The sequence below is a fragment of the Zingiber officinale genome, chromosome 4A, assembly GCF_018446385.1.
Source record: "Zingiber officinale cultivar Zhangliang chromosome 4A, Zo_v1.1, whole genome shotgun sequence".
Taxonomy (NCBI): Eukaryota; Viridiplantae; Streptophyta; class Magnoliopsida; order Zingiberales; family Zingiberaceae; genus Zingiber; species Zingiber officinale.
In genome coordinates, this window is record NC_055992.1 from 122,715,174 (window position 1) to 122,726,050 (window position 10,877).

The 10,877-nt window shown below is 37.9% G+C and overlaps 1 protein-coding gene and 1 long non-coding RNA gene across 3 annotated transcripts; one reads left to right on the forward strand and one right to left on the reverse strand.

The window, feature by feature from the left end:
* Window positions 1-4,660: 4,660 nt before the first annotated feature.
* Window positions 4,661-7,331, reverse strand: LOC121970885. Of its 2 annotated transcripts, XR_006109028.1 has the most exons (3): window positions 7,164-7,331; window positions 6,931-7,076; window positions 4,661-4,924 (listed from the first exon to the last, which is right to left on the reverse strand). It is a non-coding gene; the product is annotated as an uncharacterized LOC121970885 (long non-coding RNA). The 2 variants fall into 2 exon arrangements; XR_006109027.1 differs by having other exon boundaries at window positions 6,931-7,331.
* LOC121970884 (ethylene-responsive transcription factor WRI1-like) lies at window positions 4,674-10,441 on the forward strand. Its single transcript, XM_042521886.1, has 7 exons — window positions 4,674-4,848; window positions 8,757-8,925; window positions 9,000-9,080; window positions 9,363-9,453; window positions 9,547-9,671; window positions 10,021-10,094; window positions 10,197-10,441. Exons 1-7 carry the CDS (start codon window positions 4,806-4,808, stop codon window positions 10,439-10,441), a joined length of 828 nt encoding a protein of 275 aa, XP_042377820.1. The 5' UTR covers window positions 4,674-4,805.
* Window positions 10,442-10,877: the final 436 nt, after the last annotated feature.

Consider the following 10,877-nt stretch of genomic DNA (forward strand, 5'->3'; position numbering starts at 1 on the left):
CCATCGCCTGCTATCGCCGCCTATTGCCACCTCCACGCGCTCGGGTCCGATGGCTACGAGGCTAATTTTGGAAAAAAAAATTATTTAACCTCGGGAATTGAGAAAAACCAAGGTAACTGGGTATTCCGATTCCGGGTTTGATGCCCCAATTGCTAACGTTTCAAAATCGAGCAAAACTCGAACCAAACACGATTATCGTTGATAACCATAGACGGATAACTAAGGTTATTCACGATAACCCTGATCCAAACATGCCTTAGAAGTGATTTCTGATAAGGTTTCTAAAGTCGCCCGATGTAGTGGACTAGAGGAAGTAAAAAAAATAGAGATACATTTGCCCCTCAATGGAACACATATGTACAAGTGGAGGAATAGTTGTGGAGAGTATGCTCATTTTCTCTAGGAAATTAGGAATTTTTCTTCCATTTCTTCTACTAATTTTGTTTAATAGTTATTTAATTATGGTGATCAACATTTTGGTCATTATTGGACCAAAATGATGATATTGGAGGAACAATTACAAAGACTATTGGTCACGTCGTGGTGGAACAATTGCAAAGTTGTTGCCAATTGTTAGGATGTTTCGGGAGCTAAGGGGGAGTGAATAGCTTCTTTCACTTCGTCTTAATGATTTGTAGCAGATACTCAAAACAAAGACTTCATAATGTTAACATCTCTGATTTACTTGGTTTCCACCTCTTTGAGGTGATTAATCCAAAAATTCACACGGTGTACACTATTCCACTATGAATACACTCCTTTTCAGAAACAATCTGGAGACAGCGAAGCCTTGTATAAGCTCACAACAAGAAATACAAACTAGGTTACACAAGAAAACGAAAATGATTGCAATTATGAACTTTGCTTTGCTTGCTCTTTCCTTATTTTGATTTACCCTCTTGTAAACTCAGAAATGCAGCAACACTTCACTCTGAATCGTCCAAGAACCGACAACAAAGAAATGTGTGAATCTGTCTTTGAAATAACCATGGAAACCTTTTTCTAGGGTTCTTCGACGCCTCTCAATCAATTTAACTTTTCCTTAATCTATTATCATATCATCCGACCGTTAGAACACCTACAGAATGACTCTTTTTCTGAACCCTAATCGATTGTTGAGTCATCCCAATCGATTTAGAAGACTTTAATCGATTACCCAATCAATTACACAACCCTCTATTTTCTCGTGAAAATACCTTAATCGATTATCCCAATCAATTAAGACTTCTTAATCGATTAACTCAATCGATTCTTTCTTCTTGCAATAAAACACTATCTAATCGATTGACCAAATCGATTAGTAATGGCTGAATCGATTGGGTTAATCAATTCAGCCATTTTTCACGAATTCCTTTTAGCGAAATTCCTGGCCCTGGTCGATTGGTCCAATCGATTAGGCTCGGCCCAATCGATTCGAACCCTTTTTGTTGGATCGAAATGCGCTAGAGAGGGGGGGAGGTGAATAACGCTCATGGCTTTCACTTTCGTATTTAAAGCTTATTGAATAACGCAGCGGAATAATAAATAAAGAAATGCAGAGAGACACTAATATTTACTTGGTTCGAAGCTTGGGGCGACCCCTACTCTAAGGCCCACACTCGTTGAGCGTTTACTTTGGACAATAACTATAATCTCGCAAAAGGTTACAAATGAATATTACAATTAATCTGTACTGAAAATTATACCAACACAAGCGAATCGTAAAACTGAAGCTTCTGGTCGTCGGTGTCTTGTTGTAACTCAGCCGGATCGTCTCGTTAGCAATGCACTGAAGAAAGATTGCTTAGAAGGTGTTATTCAAAACTCCTGGTCGAGACAGACTTAAATCAGTCGTTGAGGGCGCCTTCAAAGCCCTTGAGAGCGCCTCCATCACCGGTGGATCTGCAGCGCAGATAAGCTCCGCTTCGCCCGCTGCTTATCCTCTTGAAGACGCCTCCAATGTCATGGAGGGCGCCTTCAAGGTCATCCGAGGCGCCTCAGCACTCCATGAGGATGTCTCCAGCTTTACTGCGCGCACTCCCCAACCCTTGCACCCGAGGCGCCTCCAAGCTCCATGGAGGACACCTCAGGTACTATTCATCCGAGGCAAATCATGCTATTTTATCCCTGCAAGATATGTTAGTCCCAAAATATCAAGCATACCCTGCAACACAAAGTTAGCACACACTAATAAGATAAACATAAATGTTTTGACAGTCATCAGACTGTCTGGTTATGACTTTGGATTTCCGACCGGAAACCCTAGGTCGAACCGACGCCTACTGTTCACTCAGTGGGAACGCGTCCTCACCTACTCCACTCAGCAGAGCATACCTGTTGCCAATTTGATCCTTTAGATCGACTGGGCTTTTGCTCAACACCCGAGTCTTCATGTCTTTCTGCTGGACGTCCGCTCCATGACCCGTCCAGACTTTCCACCCGATCCACGACACCGGGATTTTCACCTAGAGTTTCCGACTCTAGGACTTTTGCCTGAAGACCTCGACCCACCAAGGCTTTCCGCCTACGGTTACCACCCCCTATGATTTTCTGCCTGTCTAACCGTAGCTAGGACTTTTACCTAAGATACCTTAGGACTTTTCCTGCAAATTCATTCAAACACATTAGATTACAAATAACCTTAATTTTGAATCCTTTGCTATTATCAAAACTCAGGTTCGATCGTCGGATGTTTTCCGCACCAACACTTTTTGTGTTTGTGCAAGAACCTCCTAATCGATTAGCTTATGGTCAATCGATTGTCCCAATCGATTGCCTGACCCTAACTTGCTCAATCCAAGTCTAGGGTTCCTTTGCCCAACATCCGATTAATCGTGACCGGTTGGAACTTTCTCACCAAGTGTCCGGTCAACCTTGGCCCACTTGGACTTTCCATCTTATGTCAACTTTTCGTTGGACTTCCAATCACCAAGTGCAGTCCTCCTTGACCCACTTAGATTTCTCTCTTACTTAACTGCAATTAAGACTTTCCTCTTGTCAATGTGCGACCCTCCTAGACCCACTTAGACATTTCTTTACTAATATGCGGTCCTCCTTGACCTACTTGGATTTTCCTTTGCCTAACCACAATTAGGACTTTACCCTTGCCTAACTCATAAGTTAGAATTTTGCCATGCCTAACCTCCAATTAGGATTTTACCTTTGCCTAACTTTTGAGTTAGGAGTTTGCATTACGTAACCTCCATTTATAGCTTCCCAGTCAAGTATCCGATCCTCCATGACATACTTGACTTCTTTCTCAAATATCTAGTCAATCTTGACCTAGTTGACTTATACTCACATATTATCCAAACATCAAAACTCAAGCTCGAATCTACTTGAGCTTAGTCAAACTAGTCAACCTTGACCTAAGGATGATTGCACCAATAATCTCCCAACACCGTTAACCGCGTGGGTGGTAGTGGCGGTCTTTAAAAGACCTATATAAAAGAATACGGATTCTCCTAGCTACATGAATTCTAGGGTAGGGGGGGGATTCGCAACCGAGAATACAAATAAAGCATGACCTTATTTCAATGAGAACACAACATATAACATCAAAACATAAACCAAAAGCAATAATGAACGTGATTGAAGAGTCATTGTCCTTGTCCTAACGTTGTCGGCTTGATCCCTATTGAAGAAAATATAGCGGAAAGAAGAGGAAGGTCTTTCAGGGGCTTAGGGTTGACGACGTCATAATACCTTCATCAATGGGGAACGAATGAATATGTCAAGATGATATCCAAAACTCTCGGGAACCAATGCTATATATAGAGAAATTCAATATATTATTAGCCCATAAATGATATCAAATCGGGCTAAGGGTTCTACACATTAAACACACATTCAATAACCTGAAACTCTATAATCACTTTAATGGGTTTAGTTTGTATTTATCTATATAACTTATAATTAAGTCCACCAATTAGAAATCATAACCAACAATCTCCCACTTGAGCTACATATGAGTTGTATGTGAAATACAAGTAAAATTTTGGTTGATATCAGACTTTATGGGTACAGAATACCCTCGTAAATAATTTGGTTCATTAACTTCATTGGTATAACATTAAAGAGGTCATAATTACTATATATGCATGTAACAAGCCCCAATAGTAATCAAAATACCAATATCATTAATGACATAAATTAAAATGTAGATGTGTAGTATGAACATTACATGAAATGTGATCAGTACATGTCAATTTCCAGTTGGTCCTAAGTGACCCAAAAGGGTCTAATCATATCTGACCCAAAAATGTCAAGAAAGAATTATATTTTAAAGACATTTATATTATTATCGTGATAATGATAAATTTAAATGTCACCTAAACTAATTGTGAAGTAAATGTTAAATTAAGATTATATATTTTAAATAAATATTAGTGATAATTTTTAATGTCTTTATAAATTATTACAAATGACATTTAATAGTGTCATTATAAATTACTTAAGGTGTCTAACCTCCCAATGTAAATATATCTTCAAAAATATCTTGTATCTGACCTCTCTCATGCAAAGGGTTGATGTACTAAGATAAATGTCTTTCATGATTTACCCTCTTTCAGAATATATAGGGGTGCCCTAGAAGGATTGCTAAGGTGATGATTCACCTTTTGATGCAATGATGCAACATCATTAAAATTCATCCATCATAGAAATAATTTTGAAGATACAATTTAAATCAATAATAGATAATTTGTATTCATCTGGCAAGTATTTGAGTTAAATTTACAAATAAAATAATGATAAACACTAATAAAATACATTCAAAATATTAAATTTTAAAACTAACACAGTTTTGTAAAATAAAAACTCTAAAAATGCCAAAAAGAATTGAGACCTTCCTATGCAAAGCCTCACCGGTAATTTTTTTCCATCTCTCACCAAGAGCCCTTCCAACATCTATAAATGGCATTCCTAGATTTTTCCTTTTTAGATTCTGTAAAAGAGTATAGTCAGTCATCTAAAAACAAAACAGGAATAAAAAGAATAAACACAGCTTCAGCAAGAACCCTTTAATGAACAATGGAAAATTAACAATTTACTGAATTATGTGAAAATTACAGCATACTTGGTTAAAAAACAAAAATCATAACTCGCAACAAGAACAAAATAAGAATCCACTTTCAGTTTCATGCCAACTTCATGATCTTTTGTCAAACATTAACAGAAAACAATAGCATCACTAATTTCATGGGAAAAATTACCAGAAAAAATCAAATGAAGAAAAAAGAATACAACTTCACCTTTGTTTCTATTCATTAGAGCCCTCTCTAAACTTAATGTCCCAATGCCTAAAATTTTGTGTGAATAGTTGCATTATTATGTATTTCAACACCTACTTCCATATTAGCCACTGAATGGACTTAAAATATGGAGAATGAGACATTTTATTGATTGTTGATCTACCATGAAGTTCTAAATTCGATAAACTGTGTGGTGTCGCCTCAAGTGATTATGAATGTTGGATTAGGGATCTTAATGCCATTGACTTATCAAATAATTGTTTGGCATGTGAAACAGGGCTAGGAAAAGTTTTATCCAACAGAAAATTTTAAGTTTGCATGTGAAATCTAAATTTATCAAGAGAAATAGAAGTAAATTGCTTTCTGATATATAAAGAAAATTGATATCACTCCATGGTTGAACTGATTATCAAACTAAAGGAGCAACCATATAATGAGTTGGCTGGACAACAATCTGATTTTTTTTCCAAAAAACACCACTAATTCTTGTCTTGCTGGTGATAAATTTTGGATATAGAAGTGTGATAAAGCATATAATATATAAGGTCAAAAGATCTGCAAATCAACATATTGATAAAGAACGAGCAAGTTGCACAATGCAAGTGCAGATGTCCAAATAATGCCCATTAAACAAGGGCAATAAACTAAATTCATTTCTATGGAAAATCAAAATAGAAATCCCCCATATGAAACCTTCATCGTCTTATTTTCTAAATGTCTCAATTAAGTCAATGCAAAACAAAATTGGCAAAATTGATTCAATTCAAATTTAGACCAATAAGGATCACAAATGGACAATTACGTTATGCATAAGAAACCAGGATATCTTGCTCAATGCTTGTGTCTTCTCACAGCACAAATGGTGATTTAGAAATTATTGGAATATTTCTAGATATAGTACATTCGCTAAAAATAAACTAATGATACACATGTAGGGAACATAACTATTCATAAAAAGAAATTAAAACAATGGTTGAAGTATTATTTAATTATATTCCAGATCAAGTTATCAAAGGCTTTCAGATGTCCATGCACCATTGAGCTTGATGGAATGGCATTAGTTTTCCATCATCGTTAGACCTTCCATTAACACCAGAAACACTCTCCAACTCGCCTTAGGCACCATATACTCTATAGAGAACATATTTTTTACGAGAATAAACAATATACTTAATGCTTATTAAAGAAAATCACTAAGATGTGATTGTATAGCTGATGTGAGACACAGAGAAATAGGTGTGATATGCAAATGTAAAAAAGAAGGATTTTTAATCTGCATTGGTATTTCTTATGCGTGGTATCAAGATAAGATCTCCCCGACATGCCAAGGCAATTTTTAAGCAAAATTCATAGCTGCAATTAAAGATTAGCAATATCCTATCAAAAACAAAGGAAACCAGCTACACTAGAAAGAAACTATCCAAATCAGTAACTTAATCAAACCAACAAAAGAAAGAATTATTAAGGGGAAAAAAAAATATGAGGCCGACCTTGAAATCATCATCAGTTGGCTTCAGAATTTGATCAACAAAAGTCTTAATCATGCTATTAGAGGGTAACGATGGTGGATCAGTGGCCACGGTCCATAATTAGTTCATGGCAAATACATGTTGTTCAAGATTTCCATGGCTTGAAAAGTGCATTTCCACAAGAACTGAAGATAGTGGAGATCATAAATTGTGAGATGAAGCACAGTTACCTTTGAACAGAGATTTTCTTTTTTGCTGCGGAGAGGGAAGGAGAGGAGACGGTGTTGCTCGGCGACCTTTGCGAGCACCGCCATCTTCGTTAGCAAGGCCTCCTATTCTTGGCCGGAGAGAAGAGCCATTAGTGGTGGCACCGCCCCTGCTTCCAAAATACACTGAAAATTTGTAACGACGGCGTTCTTCTTTAAGATCCTTCACTCATCAACTCCACCAGAAAGGGAATCACCTCTGGCAAATCCCCGATTTCCGCGCGGTATTCCTCTATCGACAAGAGGTGGAATACGATGGCTTGCGGCATTCTGTTGCGCCTCCTCCTTGAAAACTAGTCCGATGACGTGCACAACGAGGCCGAGTCCACCGACCTCGATGATTGTCCTTGCGCCGCTTGGGTGCTCCCAGAGATTCGCCGCCACCGTGGCAATTAAAAGGCAATATCGCTCGCCCCCAGTGTCTTTATCGTACTACGCCTAAGATTTTCACGAGGGAGGTAAATCATGATAGCTGGAGAAGTTAGTGCGTAGTGGGAAGAGATACACGGACCAGAGAATTACGCCCTGACTATCCCACGATTTGAACCCACGCTCTTAAGTGACAAGCTTCTACGTACTAACCGCTCAAGATAACCCCGTGGAATGAGATTTGCCGCCACCGTGTTAACACGGTTGGGGGAGTAGTAGGTTAAAAACGATTTGAATCGTATCAATTAATCTAAACGAAATGATTTTTTTAAAACCAATTAAATCGACTGAATAAAAAAATTAATTAATTTGATTTAAAATTAAATTAATTATTTTTTTTAAAAAAATATTTTTTAAAATAACATTCAGATCTTAAGAATAGGAGGTAAAATTTTAATTTGATCCAAACATTTGATTAATTTAATATATTCAATTTAATTGAATAAGAAATTTAAAAAATAAAATCAAACCTACTTAAACAAATTAATCATTTTTTTAAGGAAAGAAAATTCAATTTTCAAATAAATTAAACCGATTTATTTGATTTAATCAAATTTTTATTCATCCTTAGCCGACCTCCACCAAATAAGTCCGATTGACCACGTTAGATTTCGAGAGCCTCCTGATATTAAATGCGGCATTGCTTTGTCCCAACTCGTCAAGGACGTGAGCTTGCGGATGAGGAAAGTCGCAACCATCTTCATTGCCACTGTAGAGCTCAACGGCGTCATTGTTTTGCTACGAGGAAGTTGAGGCCGTGTTTGGTTTAGTTATTTTCTATTTTTATTTTATGAGAAAAGAAAAAAATATTATTTGATTAATAATTTTTATATTTATTTTTTAGAAAAACAAAATATCATCATTTTATGAGAAAATAGAGAAGGATATAAATAGAAAAGACATATTTTTATTTATTTTTTTTACCCAATAGCGGTCTTGGGAGTTTCGGTTAAACAAATTAAACAATTTTGATTAATATGTTTATTAAGTTAATATATTTATTTATTTATAAAATATGTGATCTCTGATATTTTATTTTTAAAATTAATTAATTTAAATAAAATGTTTATAACTATATTTTTTTTAATAAACGTCATTAAAAAATATCCACGACACGAAAAAAAACCATGACGCATTGACGCGTGTCTTGGCTTTCGATTTGCCCTGCTGTAGTGACCATCGAGGACACGAAGCGAAGCCACTTGATTCCTCTCTTCAATTTGATTGGTCACTGTAAACCCATTGTCAGACTGTAAACCTAAACAAACTGATTCCTTTGCCTATCTATATAAGCATTTCAGAACTTGGCTCGTCGATCACGAACCAATTTTTCCAAATCTCCAAATCCATGGCAAGCTGTCCTTCCACCACCTCCTCCTCCTCCTCCTCTTCCTCCCCCTCCAATGTGTTTCAAGTGACCAAATCCAGGAGGCCAAGGCTCACCAAGAAAGCTTCCGACTCGGAGGAGGAGAAGAAGAATTTGGACAACGGAAAACGCAAGAGAAGCTCTTCTTTCAGAGGCGTCACCAGGTAACAATTAAACTTAAAACAAAGAAAAATCTAGTTGTTTGTAGTGTTTTGATTTGTAGCTGGTCGATATATAGGCATACAAGGACTGGGAGGTTTGAAGCTCGCCTATGGGACAAGAACCCCCTTCAGAACAAGAAAGGTAAGACACGGTTACTACAAGGGCAACTCAAGGGATTTACTTAATGAACATGATCGCCGCCGATTAGTTATTTATTCTGCCCTTTAATTTTAATGGCATTTGTTTTCCTCTTTCTCACTTGGATTTTGTCTCGCGAACTGCACGTGTGTTGGGGCTCCTGCGGCATTGGCATAGTTTATTTAGGTAAATCGCTGCTTACAAGAGTCATAACTGCTTTTATTTCCATCCTTGATCATTTATGACCAAAAAAGAAGAAGAATTAAAAAATGCATCTTTGAATTGGTGGTGTTCACTGTGAAGGGGCTTTTGGTGATGAAGAAGCTGCTGCTAGGACGTATGATCTTGCTGCACTCAAATATCGGGGTCCTGAAACAGCTCTGAATTTTCCTGTATGCACTGATATTTAACTCTGTTTTGTGATAAATAATAGCTAGATATCTATAGATAGATAGATAGATAGATAATACATATATTGGATCCAGTTTGATACGTACAGAAAGGACTACGAAGAGATGCAAAGGATGTCGAAGGAGGATTACGTGGCTTCTCTCAGGCGCAGGAGCAATGGGTTCTCAAGAGGCGTTTCAAAGTACCGCGGGGTGTTCAGGTTAATTATCAAATATGTTCCTTAAAAGGATCGTATCTTTAGAATTATCTTTTGGTTTCAAATCTGAATCATTCATTCATTCATTCTTCCCATTTTATATTCATTTTCTGTCTGTATCTGGAAGAACGTGTCAATGAGGAGTAGTTGATCTTTAGAACAAAAGGTTTTTTTTGTTTTTCTTTTCAGAAATAAGTCCAAAATGTTAGAGAGTTGTAGCTGCTATTTAGCTAATTAATGGCTGAAATCTAATGTTTTGGCCGAGTCTGAATACGTTTTGTAGCATGCACATTTTTCCCATTTGAGGCCGGTGCTCTGAAAACAAACTGATGACATGAATGGAATTTGACAGGCACCAGCACAAAGGGAGGTGGGAGGCGAGAATTGGAGTTTTTGGCAACAAGAATCGCTATCTGGGAACCTTCAGTGAGTCCTCATACGTCTTTTTTCTTCTTCTTCTTCATCTTCCTCCTCTTGTCAGTCAATCGTTCTGAAACACCATCTCAAGCTCCTAAAATCTCATTTCAGGCTCACAGGAGGATGCAGCCCGAGCTTACGACCGCGCGGCGATCCAGTTCAGAGGCCCCAACGCAGTCACCAACTTCGACATCAGCAACTACATGAACTGCCAGAAGGTACCTGCCACAGCCACGAACACTCCGGAAGCTCCTCCTCCGGAGGTGAACCAAGATTACTACGACTCTGAGGAAGCAAACGCCGCTGCAATTTTGATGAGTCTGCGAACTGCGATGGCGGTCGAAAAAATTGGGTGAGGGGAAGAGTGGCGACTTCAAACACCCACTTCCTGATACTTGTGCTTTTTGTGTTTGGTACTGCAAGAACACTTGTCACCTTGTTGCTTTGTCTTTTGGATTTGAAACCTTCATAAAGCCTAATTTGGTTGGGCAAGCAAATGCTCTTATTGAGCCTCTTTCATTCAAACAGAATCTCTATTCTAGTATCAGTCCTAAAATTCATTGGAATACTCGAAGATCGCCGGAGGAAGTTCCGGCGACGGAGCCTCAAAGTTGAGCACACTGATAGCTTGTCCCATGGACGGCAGTGCTTCTGGATCAGGGATGAGCGTACCATAACCCCACGACCATCGAGCATTCCATTTCTCTCCGATCACCCCACAACCATCAAGCATTCCATTTGTCTCCGAGCAAATTCACCCTGTAGCCTCGCACCCACTGCCTCAAGAATCAT

What these genes read in the sequence shown, in the direction of transcription:
- LOC121970884 (XM_042521886.1), top strand. Translation starts at nt 4,806, where the DNA reads ATGCCAAAAAGAATTGAGACCTTCCTATGCAAAGCCTCACCGG. An exon ending in CCTATGCAAAGCCTCACCGG is followed by an intron (nt 4,849 to 8,756) that starts TAATTTTTTTCC and finishes TGGCAAGCTGTC; the next exon opens with CTTCCACCACCTCCTCCTCC. An exon ending in TCGCTATCTGGGAACCTTCA is followed by an intron (nt 10,095 to 10,196) that starts GTGAGTCCTCAT and finishes ATCTCATTTCAG; the next exon opens with GCTCACAGGAGGATGCAGCC.